Below are 18,696 nucleotides of genomic sequence, written 5' to 3'. Positions count from 1 at the left end.
TGGCACGAGTGCTTGGACAAGTACTGGTCCCTGTATCGTCGAACACCGCAGTAGCAATATCTGTTACTGTCTCTTCTTGCACTACTTTCTGTCCTCTGCCAGGTCTAACTCCTAGTGATCCAGTTTCTTCAAACTTCTTAATCATAGCTATCAGTGCCACAGCTGACATAGGACCTGACATAGCTATCAGTGCTACAGCTGACATAGGCTATGAAGCCTTCTAAATTCCCGAAGGGCTGCTATGGCATTGCACTGTTTAAATTTAAAGTAAAGCATGCTGAGGCGACAGGACACATATTGAGCACAATTCGTCAGTCATTCGAATAACTAACTGCCTGAATGTTCCCAATCCCTTTTTAAGTGGAATTGGTGGTGCTGCTCTCATGTACGCACAGTAAAATTTGCATAATCCTTTTTACCTGCGTTTACTGCAAATATTTGACTGCTTTCGGCTCTGCCAGCGCCAAAATTTCCCCTATCGGCGACTTTTGCTACTAAATCTCTTTTTCGTGGAAATCATCTCCCCATGCCTTCAAAAGTCTCAGTATAAAATTTGGTCTCATTTTGTTTATTGGTTTTAGCTACAGATGTCTTCAAAGAGGGAAAGTTATTTTATGGCCACCGTGTACATTTAGAACTATGAGCTAAGGATAGAGAATTAGAAATGGTGAATTGACTCTTGAAGCCATTAAAGATGCAAAGCATTTAGCAGTAATTAAAATCATGCCTATAAACTAAATTAGATTCCAAGAAATTATATTCTTGGTTTAATCCTTTATTCAAGTGTAAGCAAACAAATTTGCAGGTGAAGTAACTTCACGACTGGGCAATATTCATATATAGACTAATAACTTTACATCACTTGCCTTGGTATCCCATGATGCAAAGCATATATCTTTAGCGACACGTATAATATTATGCATTATGGGAAGGGTTACTACCCAGACAGGTTTTCATCTTTATTGAGGTCTCATCAGTGGGAGCTAGACCCAGAAGTGATACTAAGGTTGAAGTAATGCAGAAGTCATATTTCCATATACAGGTAGCCAAAAGGTGTCATCACACTATATTATGTGCTTTGCATCTTTAATGATATGGCTTCAAGAGTTAATTCATCATTTCTAATTCTCTTTCCTTAGCTCATAGTTCTAAATGTACAATATGGAATCAACCTTTTAAGGACAGGGCTGAAAAGAAACATTCGTTGTACTTCTTATGTTGATGGAGCAAAATGCTGTAAAATCAAATTATGTTTTTAAAGAAAGTTCTTGAAAATATAAAACCAACATGTTCCCACTGATGAGATCTTGATACCAAGGCAAGCGATGTGAAGTTATTAGCCTCTATATATGAGTCGCCCAGTCGTGAAGTTACTTCATGTGCAAACTTTGTTTGCTTACACTTGGATAAAGGATTAAACTAAGACTATAATTTCTTGGCATCTTTAATTTGCAGTGACCTTTGGTTATGCATTTTATTTTTATTTCCAAACGCAATTTTTCATATTTTTAAATTTGCATATTTTTCTGTTACATAACTGAATTTTTAATCTTTTTTTTGTAAGAAGTGAGTTAATTTACCACAGTACAACATTTTGTGTTTTAGGATTTTAATTTTGCAGTGGGAGTTAAAAAACACAATGCAAGGTGTAAATATTCAAAATCATGTTCATATTTCAAGCACTGATGAATGGTAAGCCATGACTGCATGCATTTTTACTTAATTCTTATATGAATACTTTATAATGAAGATGATTTTATTTTCTTTTGATTTCAATTATATTATATTAATTACTAATAGGCTGTAATAAATAAATAATGTATACTTAACTAATAACTATATATAGTAAATCATATGACATTTAGTATTATATAGAAATCATAAGCCATTCATCAGCAACTTTTCAGACTATAAACATGTAATCTCTGCAACTAATCATGTTGATAATGAGCTAATAACTGTGAGATGCTAGCATATAATCAGTGTAGTCAGCTGAGATCTGTATTGAAATAGTAGCTGCTAGTTGTTAGCCCATCATTATTGTGATCATTTCAGAGATAACTCTGTGTTATATGAGTTGAATAGTAAGTTGTTGATGACTGTCTAGATACAGTATAATTTTCTGTATTTATTAGTTCTTATTAAACTAAACAAAAAATCATCATTATCATGCATATCAAGGATTTAGGTCTAGCATGGCCTGTTCCAGTCTTAGAAGTCATAGTTGAATCATTTAAGAGGACGTCCTGGTTTTCTTTTTCCTAATGGCTTGTACTTGAAGGCTTGTTTTGGTAATCTTTCTGTTTTCATTCTTTGAACGTGTTCCATCCATTTATATTTATATTTTTTAATTTTTTCTATTACTGGTTCTTGGTTTAATTCTTTCATAATTTCTTCGTTTCTTTTGTGATCAAATAAGTATACTTTGCAGTTTTTCTCATAAACTTCATTTCTGCTGTTATTAATCTTTGTTTTATCATCCAGATTTCGCTTCCATACATTAAGACTGGTAGGGCTAATGTATTTTATACTTTTAGTCTTGTTTGTTTTTGAACTAGGTTTGGTTTAAATATAGAGTTAATTACACCTGTTATTTTTAAATATTTTGCAATTTTTACATTTATATCTTTTTCATTTTCATATGTGATCATACATCCTAGGTAGTTAAATGAATTCACCTGTTCTAAGATCTTGTTATCTATTACTATTTTAGTTCTTGCTGGATCTTGTCCTTTAAAGGCCATAGTTTTTGATTTTTCTGTTGATATTATCATACCATAATCTTTGGCTATATCATTTGGATCTAAAATAGCTTTCTGTAAGTTATCTTCAGAATTTGTAATTATTATTTGTTTGTCAGCAAAGAAGAGAGTGTTTAAGTTTACTGTAGGAGAAAATTTAATTCCTTGATGTAAATTTTTATTCCATTTTATTATTATTTCATTTAAGTAGATATTAAAAGGAGTTGCTGAGAGGGGACATCCCTGTCGGACCCCTTGGTTTATCTCTCTCGTATATGATAGCTCATGATTTAATCTTATTTGTATTTGATTATTTTCATATATACTTGTGATAGCTTTTAGGATATTATTTGGTATTTGTCTTTCTTTTAATATGTTAAATAATGTTTCTTTTAACTGTGTCAAATGCTTTTTCAAAGTCAATAAATGCAATATGTTCATTTTAAAAATGTATGGAATTTACAACCGTGTTAAAAAAACTTTTTTATTATCCCGAGGTTTCGATCTTCACATCAAGATCATCATCTGGAGCATACATCAATATACAAGACAAGCTGAGTTACGTTATTAACTGTAAGCTAAAGAAACAATGATTTGATCACATGTTATTCTACTGGCATGACCTCAAGTGAAAAAAAAAAAAAAATTACATCAAGCTAAATTCGATTTATGATGGCAGGAATAAACATTCTTTCAGATGGTTTTCTTTCAGAAACAATGATGTCCTATTTTTAGTGTTAAAATTCTTATTTTTGCTTTTAAGATACTGGATTTTCTACAGTCCTGTTTATAGTTGTTCTTAGTGAGGAACGTTCTGTGGGTCGAATATATACCTTCCATATGTTTGGGATTTTTAGACCATTATTATTGTTCAGATTGGGGTGGTTGATAATAATCTCACATGCTTCCTTGAATTTTCGTTCATACCATATTTTAGTGCGATGTAGACAGCTAGTGCTTTTCCAGTCAATTCTGTGTAAGGAATTCAGGGCATGATCAGAAAGGCCAGCTTCACCATAATTATTATATTTAATGTGTCGTTTATGTTCTTTTTGTCTGATAGGCATTGTGCGTCCTGTTTCTCCTATATATGGTATGTCGCAAGTACAATAAATACGGTATACTCCAGGGTGGGCTAGTGGAGGGAGTGGGTCTTTTGATGAGTTGAGTAAGCTTTTTAATTTTGCAGGAGGTTTAACGATGGCTTTGAGGTTGTATTTTCATAGTACTCTGTTTATTTTGTCTGATGTTCCTTTAATGTAGAGAATGGTTATAGTTTTACTGTAATCTGGTTTGTCTTTGTTTCTTATTGAGGTTTTGTAGAGAATTTTGTTAATAGTGTTTTGTCTGTATCCGTTTTTTTGGAAAGTATTAAAAATAATTTTAAATTCGTCTTTTAGTGCCTGTTCATTGGAACAGATCTTCTTCACCCTGTTTTTTAGCATGTTGATGACACCTAGTTTTTGTGTTGGGTGGTGATAGGAGTTTATGTGTATATATTGTCCCGTATATGTCGGTTTCTTTTTGAGCAGATTTCTGAGAGATTTGAGCAGCTCTCAGATGTGAACTGTAGACTGAAATACACAACTATTATTCAAGAAAAAATGAAATAAAACATTTGACCAAAGACTAGAGACCACAGCTATGAGAGTCCGGAGAAAGATTAGGGGTGTGAAAAGATAGGATCACTGGCAATATCATATTAAAAATGAGGATAGGAAAGAACTTGACATTGTTAACATCCAGGAATGTGTTAGCAGAGCTAATCACAGATGATATAGTCACTTAAACAGAATGGGAGAGGAAAGATATGAGATGTTCTCTTTCAGGTTATTATTATTATTATTACTACTACATAACACCTCCAGGCAGTCCAAAGACTCATTGAGGGAGGGCACCTACTCCACAACTCTCCATCTCTACCACTTCACTAACCACAACTACCTTCATCATCTACACGAATGTCATCTACCACCACCACCTGGTATTTTCACAGACAATCTGAAACATCTATGTCCACGGTCGGATTCGAACCCGCAGCCTTTTGGCTGGAGGACGGATACGATGACCACTCAGCCAACCAGGCTGGTTATCATGAAAAAGATCCAGAGGAAGACCAAGATATAGGTGGATTGATACAGTAAAAAGTGCCTTACAAGACAGAAATATAAGATCTAATAATGTTGGAGTCTTGACAGTAACAGAATGATTTGGAGAAAAATTGTAGATAGGAAGTTTGTAACGATGTAAGTTTTTCATGTAGTGTAGTTCTGTCATATCCTGTACACCCCTTGATGGTGAAGATGAAAATTCTGCCTAATTAGTCACAATTTTTTTTGGCTTAACGATTCATTTAGGGCCACTACAGTTTTTTCTGTTGAGAATGCAGTTGAGGTTTTCCATATTCCTGCATTTTGTCATGGTTTTTCTCTTTTCATTGCTGATTTTCATGCCAAATTTCCAACATCAATTATTAAATTTACCTTAACAACCATGAAGATATGCCATGGATTTATTTAGAAAAACATTCTGTATATAAAATAAAGAGCTAAAACTGTAAGAATCCATAGACACAAGAAAGTTTATTACTAATCTAAGTAATCAAGTATTTTGATTTGAAATTTGCACATGATCTTCAGTGTAACTGACAATACAAAAGGCAAATTAACAATAATGATTTCATTAGCAAGAAACAAGCTGCATGCTTGCATTGTCACAATACAATAGATATAAAATTGATATTCACACACACACATGCACGCATGAGTGGAAATCATTACAGTTCAATTTGGAATGATGTAGAAGTACTTCTGCAATCTCTGAATAAGCATTGAAATTTGAAATGGCATATATGTAAAGGTCTGGGTCCCAGACTAGAAGATTCTGTGGGGCAGTATTGATTTCATGATTTATCTAGACTAAATTTCAGAGTTGTGGTAATGGGAGGGGGAGGATTATAGAGAACACAGGACTAATATTTTTGCAGTCTCTTAACAAAACATGCTGTTTGTCTCCAAAATATGAGAGAAGGGGCAATCATAAGGGACCTGGTAAAGATCTGAGAAGAGACTGCTCATTCTTCGTGGAATAAACATGGAGCAGAGTTCATTGACCAGAAAGTAGGTACCAAGTTATACTTTCTTTAGTATCCTTGTAATTGATTCCAAGATTTCTGCAATGTAAGGGATAGAAATAGAAACTCTATGTCGAGGTTCAGAGTCCTTGTAATACAAACTTGTTCCTCAGAATACTGACCCTGTATATATTGAGTTCCAACTCCTTATGCTGCTGATCTAACCAATTGCAAGGATCCTGAAAAAAAAAAAAGTATAACCTAGTGCTAACTTTCTGGTCAATGAACATGCTTCCATGAAAGATATTGCAGATCATCTTTAGTGTAACTGACAATTAAAGTCAGTTTTCTTAGGTCAAATAAGACAAATAAGTCTCCTCTTATATTCCCAATTGTCAAGCCTTGGTGATTGTTTTCTCTCATATTTGGGAAAAACAGGATGTTTCATTGAGAACAGACCAGATTAGTCTTACTTTCTCTAGTAAAAAAAAAAAAAAATCCCATAAGTTGGTCTATCTCAGATCAGCATGGAGTCAACAGTGACCACAGAATTCTGGTCTAGGACCTGGCTTTTTACATAGATGCTGTTTCAAATTCAAATTGAGAATTTAAAGAAAGTGCTAAAGTGTTTCTTCATCATTCCAACTTAAACTGTAATGAGTGTGTTTCCCTAACAAAAATTTGGGAAATATCTTATCCTTATTACCAGTAAACAACAATAGTAATAATTTTTTTTTTTCTGTACATGTATTGATTTGATATCTACTGTACTGTGACTATGCCAGCATGTGTCTTGTTTCTCACTTAGGAAATCCATTGTTCATTCTACCTTTTTTTTTTTTTTTTTTTTGTAACTTACACTGAAGATGATTTGTAGGTTTCAAATAAAAAATGTTTGCTTATTTAAATTAGTAATAAACTATCTTGTGTCTGTACTCATACAGCCTATATCTATTCCACATGTACCATTTAAAACTCAATCCACTAGATCAGGGGTGTTCAACCTGTCGATCGCGGAGCGATTTTTGGTCGATCTCTTGTATATTCCTCCTTACTTACAAATTTAAATAAAAGTGAAGACATAATATTTTATTTATCATTATATTGTATTATTTTTAATTCGCTTTAAGTGTATTGCTATTGTTTATTTATTTTTCATTAAAATTATCAAATTGGTAATTTTCTTATAAGTCCGGGTAAATGAATTAATTTGGATCAGTGGAAGTTAAGAAGCAAGCTGAATGAATACGATTATAAGCAAAGTGTAAAAACTCGTTTGTAGCTTAAATATTAAATATTCCAAAGCACATTACATCGATTTTTTACTTAGGTTAAGTCCCATATGAATATTGTAAAAAAATAAACTTTGTTTGTCTCGGTATAGTTTGTATTAGATGTTTTTGTAAATAACTTTTGAAGCTAACTGTATATACTGCTTTAATAAGAATATGTTAGAGTGCTAAAAACAAAGGCAATGTTTTTGTCGCTGAAGCTGTACATGGCGGCATTAGAAAGATTGTTATTGAAACTTGTATGTATGAGAAAGGCTTGCAGGCTCTAAGTGTAAACATCTCCGAAGTCAGTCAGAAAGTGTTCAAACAACTTTCCGATGGCCGGCAACTTACAATCAAAAGAAAGCGGAGGAGAACAAAAGGTGTGCCGAACTTGAAACTTAAGATGAAAGACTCATACCGATTCTTTGGGGGTTGCCAAACTTCATGCGAGGTCTCAGAGGAGGCCTAATAAAAAGAGACTGAAGCAAGCAGAAGGGGTCCCGTTTCCAGAATTGCTGTCAGAGAGGAGGCCACCCGGTCCAGAGTCGCCATCAGAGAGGCTGCCCAGATCCACGTTGCTTGAGAGAGGAGTTTCCCGCTTCCAGAAAGGAGCCTCTTGGTTCGAGATGTCGCTAGAGAGAGACTACTTCTAGGCCACAGAGAAGGTTTCAAATTGCCGACAGGAAGAGTTCCAATTGCCGGAGCAAAGTTTCCAGGCCAGGTTAATGTCAGACATTCACTAGGTGTGTTGCGTTTTCATTGCAATTTGATGAATCAAACGACTTCACTGATATTGCTCAGTTAATGGTATTTATTCGCATGGTATTTCAAGCTTATTCAAGTAAAGAAGAACTTTTGAAAATTATACCATTATTGGGAAGGACTAGGGGAGAAGACATTTTTTCGGCATATAATGAATTTGTGAAACAACACAAACTTCCGCTTTTTAAACTTGTGTCTGTTACAACTGATGGTGCTCCTGCAATGATAGGTAATAAATCAGGCTTCATTTCATTATGTAAAAATGATGACAAATATCCAGATTTTTTAACGTGCCACTGTATTATTCACCAACAAATACCGTGTATAAAAGATTAAACACAAAAGATGTTTTGGATATTACATATAAAATTGTAAATTCTGTTCAAGGAAAAGCCCTGCAACGACGGTTATTTAAATTACAGGCAGATAATGATAGGGAACGTCTGTTGAACAATAATGTTTGCTGGCTCAGCAGAAGTCAATTTTTAGAAAGATTTCTTGTATTAATAAACGATATAAACATTTTCTTGATGAAAAAGATATTTATTCACAATTGAGTGATAAAAGATGGTTGTTATACTTATCATTTTTAGTAGATTTCTGTACGAATTTAAGCAATTTAAATTTAGAGTTACAAGGTAGAGATAAAAATTTAATTGACACGTTAAGTTGAATAAAAACTTTCCAACAATACTTACTTTTATTAAGGAAAAATATAAATGGCCGTGAATTTAGACATCTCCCATATTTATTAAAATTTTTTGAACAAAATCAAGAAATGCTTCGCTATGATTTAAATGAATTTATTCGTGAAATAGAATTAGTTGAGGAAGAAATAAATTCAAGATTTAAAAATTTTAATAAAACTGAAATGATTGTATCTTTTATCAATAATCCATTTCAAGAAAACTTGAACACAGAAATTTCTAATAAAATTAGTGGGCTGTTTGATAAAAACCAACCTGAAGTAGAACTTGAGATTATAAATATTCAGAATAGTTTACATTTAAAATCAATAAACAATGTATTTGGAAGTATGCACATGAAAAATTCCCAATATTAACTGATATTGTGCGAAAAATTCTGTCGTGTTTTGGATCGACATACTTGTCAGAATCCGCTTTTTCAAATATGACCGTCATAAAAAATCAATTAAGAAACCAAATTACAAATGATCATTTGGGTGATTGTAATAAATATTTTATTCCAATATATTTGTTTTTTTGTTGTTGTATTAAAATAATTAAAAGTGATAAATAAATTTTTAAATACACAAAGTTTTTAGTTGTGTATTTTTTTTTAGTTCTTTATTTGTGTGTAATCAGATATCAGGTTGGGGGAACGTGATCTATATAAGAGAGTAGATTGCCAAATAACTAATATATAAGAGAGTAGATCGCCGAATAACTTTTTATAGAAAAGTAGCTCGCGTAGTAAAAAAGGTTGAACACCACTGCACTAGATGATTGGTAAGAAGTAGACTTATGACTTACCTGTATGGCATGTATTGTTCCATATAATGTCCCATTTACATCATATAATTGTGGCTGTTTTGAACAGCTTTTCTCTTGGCACCTTATATGCTTTTTCAAGATCTATAAAATATAGATACTGATCCTTGTTATATTTCCATGATTTCTTGACTGTTTGTCTTGAAGTAAAAATTTGGTCCTGATAGCCTTTTCTTTCTCTCCATAAGAGAAAGTGGCAGAAGTGATATAATGAAATGTTAATAACCTTTTTGCATTTATAAGACCAAGTCAAAAAAAAGTTTATTATTTTTTAGAATGTTTAGAATAATATTTAGGTATTATTCTGATCATATCATATTGATTTAAAATTGTAAATAATTTTGAAAAGTAATATCTTAATTAATAAGATATTTTTTACTGTATTTAGTGATTACTCTGAAGACAGGGAAGTTCTTTCTATCATGCTGCCACCAGGAAAAGTTATTTTGTGGGATCATCATCCCTGTGGACTGCCGGTTCCCATACACTTATTTAATCACAAGTAAGTTTAGGTGTATAATTTGAATAAATGATAATTTTGATATCATTTATCAAAATTAATCAAGAAATCTTAATAAGCAACAGTTCTTGATACACTCATTGAGATAAACAATTATGGAACAAGAATGAAAATAATTTACAAAAAAATAAAAATAAACTACTTTGTGTTGTGGAACTGTATTTTTCATTTACTTGATGTAATCTGCTTAATGTGTTACTTAATAAATTCAATAGCTTATTATTCTGAACTATATCAGTTATATTAATGGCATGTTATGTGCATTTATTAGGGATATCTACAAAATACACTTATTTATTTTTGTTTGTTGTATTTATTATAATTTGTTGATTTTTTTTTTCCATCTAGTTGCAAAGAAGGTTATATAATTTCAGCTATCATAACCATTTAGTTTGTAAAAAAAAAAAAAAAAAGTCCCAATCTGAAACTGTCACAAAGCTATAAGGTCAATATCCATGCTGGAACAAGTGACCTCCCTGGTGGGCAATTGCGCAGTTCTGGATCCAGGTGTCCCATCCTGAAATGTGCACATTGCCTGTCATTTTGATCCTTGCTACTCATCCAAACTAGGGAAAAGTAGAAACATAGTGGTTTTCCGTTGCCTTCTATGCATGAAGAAATGAAAAAAATAGAAACATAGAAAGATTCACCCCTAGCCCTCGAGTACTCTAATAGCATTGGAGGGAAGAAACAAGAAAAAAGGAAAGAAAGAAATAAGAGTAGGAACCATCCTATAGATAATATAACAGATGTATATTGTGTGAAATAAGGTATGGTCCAGCATCAGGTACCTCGGGTTCACCACTCCCGTACTCACTAAAGTGTGCCCTTGAGGGTACAAAGCTATAACAAAAAAATAATAAAACACATCATCAATCAATAATTTCATTGAAACATACATTGTGTATTATCAAGTAAAGATGGTCAATAATTTCCATATTAGTTGAAAAATAAAATACTTCACATTATATTTATTTATAATCTAGCTAGCATCTTCCAGGCATTAATAGCACCAAAAGTAATACAACATGATGTAAAATGCATGTAATGTTGTTGGACACAAAATAACTGTATTCATTGCTGAAAACAACATTTTCACTTTTGACATTAATTCTATTCAACTATGGACTTTAAAGATGTGAATGGAATTATTACATTTTAGATCAGAATAATTAAGATTTTAGTAGCTTCTTTAAAAAGTCTTGGATTCAACTTTGATTCATAAATGGTGTTAGTTTTTATTTTATTTGTTATTCTTTGGGTCATCGTAGAAGAAGGTTCAGATAGTTTACACTTCCCTTGTAGAAATCACATGTATCTACTATTGTACATCTGCTATTAAGGGGGAGGGGAAAATTATCATCATTCTTTATCATAGCCTGTCTTTATTGGTTTAGTTCATTTTAATTGGAGCAGTTACCTGCAGAATCAGTTTATACAACTTGCTTTTGCAGTGTAATACCTTGGCTGCACAAGATGTGTAAATGTGAGTAACCTTAGCATTAATATCTATATAATTATACTTTTTTTTTGAATGCGAATCCCACTCACAGAAGATTGTAAACTTGTCACACATTAGTACCTTGATAAGGGTTAGATAATCAAGAACCTCTACTTCACTTCAGAACTTATCTGAACAGGGTAGTGATTTCATGCTAGGCAATAATATGCATTTACCGCCTAAGGAGATTTACAAAACTGAACATTTCTGTAGTGGTAGATGAATCTATAGCCTGTTGGTTAGAGAGTGGAAGCATTATTCAGTTGGCTAATCAGGCAGATATTGTATTATTAGATATCATTGTACAGTTGACTCTCACTATAGCAAGCTTGTATAGACCACAGAAATGGTTTGTTATAATGAATAGCTTGCTATATTGAATTTCTTATAGTGAATTTGTTGCTGTTATTATTACCAGAGATCTCTAAGGAGTCAGAGACTCATTGAGGGGCCACATATTAACCATGCCAGCCATCATACCTTTTCTTGAATTCATTCACACTAACTGTACTCGCCACCTCCAGAGGCAAGCCATTCTTATCGCACTGCTCTCTTAAAAGAAAATTATCCATCACTTCTTTCTTGACTACATTTATCCTCAATTTCCATGAATGCCCTCTCCTCAACCTCCATAAAATGATAAATTTCATCTACTGGTATACTGTAGGTCTCTATCATATCAACCCTCTTTCTGCTTTTTGCTAGTGTCAGCAGTTCATGAATTCTTAATTTGTCCCTCATAATCAGCATTCTGCAATCCCAATATCATCTTTAACACCCCCCCCTCTCTTTTTTTACTGCATTGTCCATAAAATCAAGAGACCAGATCTGTATAAAGTAGTCCAGGTGAGGTCACATCAGCACCTAGTAAAAAGGTAAAAATAACTTCCATATATATCCTTACATGTCAATGTTCATTTCAGCATTGCCATTTTACATGGCCACATTTCCAGCCTATTCAAATTATTCTGCAGGTGTTGCATGTCAGTCACATTCCTAATTACCCTGATTTGTCCCCTATCATATCCTTTCTAGTGTCATTAAACAGTGGTGTACCCTGGAGTACACCACTGTTCACCTTAAATCACCCCACTCCATACACTACTTTTTTTTTTTTATATGTCAATCAGCCATTCTGTTTTCCATACTAATAGTTTATAATCCAATCCTATATCCTACAACTTATGTTGTATCTTGTCAATAGCCTAAGCAAAGTCCAAAAGTATCATAGTATATCCATTTCCTTGTCTAACTCAGTAACATTATTATCAAATGTGAGCATTTGATAATAATGTTACTTATTATCAAATGTTACTCAAGCATGACCTTCCCTTAGCAAACACATGCTGTTCTTTGCAAACTATGGATTCTCTGTCAATCGATTTCTGTATGCAAGCTCTTACTAACTTTTCAAAATCTTCACCACCACTCCAGAGATACTGATAGGTTAACATGATAGTTATACATTGGTCCTTTCACCAGAACCTTTGCAATGGGATTGTCATATATTCTTTTTACCATTGTGGAAGCTTCTCACGCTGATGCTCAACTTATTCAGGCAATTCAACGAAACTTTTTAGCATCCATGCTGATATCTCATTATCCCCTATTGCTGAATTCTTATTCAGTTTATGTAACAGCTCTCGTACCTCTTCCAATGGTACCTGTAGAGGTAACATTGAGCTCTATGTTGCATACACCAGGTTGATTGCTTTTCACAAAGAACACTCAGTTGCACAATCTCTTCTTCATCTGCCACTCACACACACCATCAACATCCAGTAGCATTATTCTTTCTTTCTTTCTTTCTTTCTTTTACTTGCAATATAGCAGTAGAATTAATTTGGGTTGTCTTTAGCTTAAAGATCTTGTTTCTTTTCATGCACTTAGCTTTCCGTACAGTACTTATAACTCTTCTGGTCTGCACTTTATAATTTTTGTAACTGAAATCATCACAATGCCTATCCGTTTTTTTTTTTTTTTAAGAATCTCTCATGAAAAGATGATATGGAAGGAATACTGTGGGGCACATTTTGATGTTGCATAATTGATGTATTTTTTTAATACCTCCCTTGTACTGCCGACAGCCGATATTTTTCCTATCTGGCAACTGATACAATGAGAGCAAACCCTAGTGTTCTCCTTGGATGGTCATAATTTTCTGCTTTGAAGTTTAGTATATAACCTTTTGTGAATTGAATATTCATAAACATAGCCACTTTCCAAGTACTACATGATCACTAACTGAAACCCCCTTCTGACATTATAAGAAGGCTATAAGGAACTTGAGACATTGAACTCGAGTTACTTCTATCTCATGTTGCTTGAGGAAGTTGTCTCACAACATCTCAATAAATTGGGCATTCTCATGAGATTTCACTGCTACTCAGTCATTGTTCAGATAATTAGTTACCCATTGATGATTACTCGTTTAGCTCCTGTCAGGTTGATTTGGTAATGCATTCATGATGAAGATGATGTGTAATGCATTTCATCATTATGAGCAATCAATCCTCTAGGTCAGTGTTTTCCAAAGTGTGGTATGCAAAAAGTTTTTAGGAGATATACAGCTTTTTTTTTTTTTTTTTTTTTTTTTTTTTTTTTTTTTTTTTTTTTTTTAAATTTTGATTACTTTTTTTTTTGCTTGTATATTTTTGTCACTGTATTGTTGCAAATACATGTGGGTCTATTCTTTAATTAGTTTTTTTCAATATCTAAAAAAATCTGAAGGAAATTTTAAACAAAATGTGTTAGAGACATGTATTAACCTCCATTAGGACTGTGTCTGGTTGATGGCATGGTCGTGTTCCAACTGCATGGTTCAGACTGTTTGCATTAAAAGTTTAAATTCGAATGGTTGCAGGGAATTCTCCACTAAATTTCAGAATCATTCATATCTTTAATTGTAACCTCCCCAGCAATTGTTTTGCCACTACTGTGTGTATCAATGCATTTGTAATCATCTTACTGCTATGAGTTATTAAAAAATCTTAAAATGCAGTGTAATAATAACTGATGTTAAAAATATTTAATTAATATTAATATCTCCCTTTTGTATTTCTTAAAACCCTTAATATGGATCACTAGTTAAAAATGATGTTTGACACAAACAATAGAAAATAGTTAAGAAAATGAAAATTATTAATGAAAATATTTGTAAGTTTTTTAAAAGCATAAAAAATTCATAAATATGACGAAGATTTACAGTTTGGATTTTCACAGGCTGCTGATGAAGAAAAGCCTGTGCTATTATGTATCATTGGTTACAAAACTCTTACAAGCAAGAGTATGAAACTGTCCAACCTAAAGTGTCATTTTAAGACAAACAGAATACCAGGAGAAAGAAATTTCCCAAAAAAATAATATGTGGTGTGATGAGAGGTGAAGATATGGAAGCTTCATATCATATGACATTCTTAAATAGTGAAGTCTGTTACAGACAAAACTATTGGTAAAATGTCAGTAAAACTTGCAAAATTATGGCACAGGTGATGATCAGATATAAGGCAAGAAAAATTATAGATCATATTCCTCTCTCAAATAACACTGTTCATCGTAGAATCCTACTTCATTCCCTCTCACTTTTGATAATGTTCCAGTTTCCTTTCAAGATCAACTTTCTCTTCTTGGATTGACTGTTACATTCAGTTTATCCTCCACAAACATATTACTTGCATGGTCTCCTTAACCTCTAAAAAGCTTGATATTTTTTTCCGTTCTGAACATTACTTCTCTTCTTCTCAACTCTTTATTGATACTTTATTATAAGTCTCAGATCTGACAAACTTTGGAGTATTGTTCCCACATGTGGGGTGGAGCACCCAAGACCTCCCTAAGAATTCTTGTTGATATTCAGTGAAAATCATCAAGAAGATGTATCATCCTCACAGACTCAATTCATTCACTTTATCATAGGCATTCTGTTTCAGCACTGTGCCTTTTCTGTAGGTACTTTTCATGACATTCCTATTCTGATTTGGCTGCTACCATATTCTCCACTTTCTTCTAATCATGTAAGAACTAGAGCAGCCACTGGCCAACACCCATACATTGTCTGGCTCCAAACACACTGAACTAAATTCTCATCAGCTTCCTTCCAACCACCTCTGTTCTTTGGAAAAGTCTCCCCCACACTGAGTACAACCTCCCACTCTTCGAGAAAAATTTCAACAGGCTACGTTTTTATCCTTAATCACTTGCTTACACCTGGCACTGCAGTGTTATAGATCTTATGACCTTTCATTTCTGGGTTATCATTAAAAAAAAAATAGTCTGACAAATGGCCAAAAACGTCACTTTATGAAAGTGACATTTTTTATGTTATTGTTACATATCCAACGGAGCTGCTGTTATGCATTGCAGACTGATGAATAGACTGATATCGCAAATTTTGCAAATCTTTTACTGTGTATCAGATCATCAATCAAATTCCTGACATGTATCCTCAGCAGTGTACAAGATATTACGATAGGACTACATGAAAAGTTACATTATTACTAACTTCTAGTCAACAATTTTTTTTCCAAATTCATCTGTTATGTGTCAAGACCCCAATAATATCAGATCTTATATATCTATCTTCTAAGGCACTTTTTACTGTATCAATCCACTTAAATCATGGTCTTCCTCTAGGTCTTTTTCCTGTCTCTGGCAAAGAACACTTGTTTTGCTACTCTTTGCTCTCCCATCTGTTTAAGTGACCATAATCTGAGATTAGCTCTGCTAACATATCCATAATGCTAGCAATGTCAAGCTCTTTCCTAATGTCCTCATTTTTAATACGATACTGTCAGTGATGCCATCTGTTCACTCCAGTTATCTTTCTCAGAACTCTGATATATGTGTTCTCCAATCTCTGATCAAGTGTTTTATTTGTAAATCAGCTCTTAGATCCATAAGTTAAAAAAGATTTGTTTGAACACTGTCTTATATACAGCTAATTTAGTATTTTGACTAATTTTTCTTATATACCATATAAATTTATTCAGCTGACTCTTACCATACTACCTTTGCTAATTATCTTGTCTATTTCCATATTTATGAGACATGCTAGTAGTAAAGTTATGAAGTCTCTTATATCCATGTATGTTCTTTCTTGTGGTTATATATCAATTGTTTTAATATCATTTTAGTTCTAGTTGTTTATCAGAACTTTCCAGGTGCCCCCCCCCCCCCTCATAATTTACCATCTTCACTAAAAATTCTGCCTAAGTATCTGAAATATATTACTTTTTTGATAGGTTCTCCATTCTGGATACAGTTGAGACTTTAAATTTTTCTGCCTGTTTTCATTGTTTTCATCCTTTTACTGCTGATTTTCATACCAAATTTATTTTAACAGTTGTTATTCAATTTAGTCAGGGAATCAGTCAAACTTGTACTGGATTTATTTAGAAATATAGCATCATCTACATAAAGTAAAGAGCTGAAATTAGCATCTCCAATTTTAACATCAAATTTAATACCACTTTCCTTCATAATGCGATCCACATAGATAATGAATACTTCAGCTGAGGTATCAGTTACAACACCATGTTCTCTTCTCCTATTTAAAACTTTTTACACTATATTTAAGTAAGTCTCATGGTCCATCGGAATATCGCATTTCCTACATACCCATACTTGTTGTTTTCTCTTATTCAGCCTCTCTACATCAATATCTGTGACATATTCCCACACATACATATTAATATTTTCACGGCACTATACCATTTTTTGAGAAATCCATACAATTTACTCTATTTGTCTTTTGTCTAGACCTACGCAATAATTTACCTTCCATTGCCATGTTGTACCGGTGTGCTAACAAAAATAAGGAATTTATGATAATATCACCTCAGAAATTTATCCAAACACCTTGTTCCACACTCAAATATCTCACAGTAATACAATTTAGACGATATCGGCACACATTTAAATATAAAATTTACTTACCTTGCTATAGCCCACACGACGATCGATGTTTAACTAGTATGTAAGTATGTTTAATGGTATGTAAGAATTTAGTGTAATCTCTTAATTAAAAGAAATGATAAAAGCATTTCAGTAGTTGTGCTAAAAAATATTAAGCCTGCAAATTAGTTTAAATCTCAGTGCAGTAACGTCACATAACTGTGTGTGTGTGGTTATATAATGCTTGTTAATACTTTTATAGCTGAGTATAAAACAGTTTTCAACTTTTTAGAGGGCCTACTCTTTTGATAAAGGATAAAATTCTTGGAATTGGAAATCGTTATTTAGAAAGCAATAAAAAAGAGTTTGTTCATTGTCAGCTGATTGGCTCAGTAGGAGTTAATGCAGGTTAGAATTTACATCTTTAGAGCTAATTATTTACTGAAATTATATATTAATGGAAGAAAATCAATTGTTTTATAATCATAAAATAATGCCATTATTCTAGATATTCTTTGTATAACTTCATGTTGTCATCTTCTGCATTTTTCATATTTAGTTCATTTTTTTTCTGTTTTGGTAAAATTTAACAAGTGATTTTTGCATGTACTGTTACCCCTATCCTATAATTATTGTATTGCTTTCTGTGGTAATGTTTTTCAGGTAATATGAATGACCTTATTGGTTTTTCATCATCATCGAATTCCTGATGTGTATCTTCAATACAGAATACTATGATAGTACTAGAAATTTATATTATTATTAATTTCATATTGGTCTTCTTGTCAGAGTGGTAATATTGTTAGATAACATGTTGCTGTCTTCTGAAGTATTTGTTACTTCAACAGTATACCTACATCGTGGCCTCTTTTTTTTCGTTTTTTAATTTTTATTTATTTATTTATTTTTTTTTATCTTTGCATCGAAATGTTTTGATGTCTCATTTATTCACTTTAGTTGAAGAATCTTAATGACTTGTGCAGGATTTATTAGGAAAATAACATTATCTGTGTAAAGTAAACAGATTGAAATCTCTTCTTTAAGAATGGGCAAGTAAAGGTTATTTTGTTTATTCTATTCTGAGATCAAAAACGCACTCGCATGAAAATCTCTGAACAGTGCTTGGAGCGTTTTAACAAGAATAAAACTGATTTTGTGCATCGATTTATTACTATGGATGAGACTTGGATTCACCATTACACAACAGAATCTAAACAGCAGTCAAAACAGTGGACAGAATCTGGTTATTCAGCACCAAAGAAGACAAAGTCAGTTCCATCAGCAGGAAAGGTCACGGCATCGGTGTTTTGGGATGCTAAAGGCATTTTGTTTATTAATTATCTTAAAAAGGGTAAAACAATAACCGGGGAATATTATTCCAGTCTTTTAACCAGACTAGACGAAAAAATTCGTGAGGAAAGA

The 18,696-nt window shown here is 32.8% G+C and overlaps 1 protein-coding gene across 2 annotated transcripts in view; it reads left to right on the top strand.

Annotated features, from left to right (window-relative positions):
- Positions 1-18,696, top strand: part of LOC150104237 (uncharacterized) — a 358,570-nt gene that overhangs the window by 16,410 nt on the left and 323,464 nt on the right. The window contains exons 2-4 of one of the 2 annotated variants that reach the window (XM_090396862.1): positions 1,606-1,692; positions 9,750-9,863; positions 17,567-17,682. In XM_090396862.1, coding sequence (XP_090252988.1) covers positions 1,606-1,692; positions 9,750-9,863; positions 17,567-17,682 — 317 coding nt within the window. The remainder of the gene's footprint in view (positions 1-1,605; positions 1,693-9,749; positions 9,864-17,566; positions 17,683-18,696) is intronic. The other variant, XM_090396863.1, reaches the window with a different exon arrangement.

This window comes from Typopeltis vanoorti, chromosome 8, assembly GCF_054136105.1.
Source record: "Typopeltis vanoorti isolate ZY-2024b chromosome 8, IOZ_Tvanoo_1.0, whole genome shotgun sequence".
In the NCBI taxonomy this organism is placed as follows: Eukaryota; Metazoa; Arthropoda; class Arachnida; order Uropygi; family Thelyphonidae; genus Typopeltis; species Typopeltis vanoorti.
Note: the sequence above shows the minus strand (reverse complement) of the source record. Positions and strands in the feature narration are given on the sequence as shown.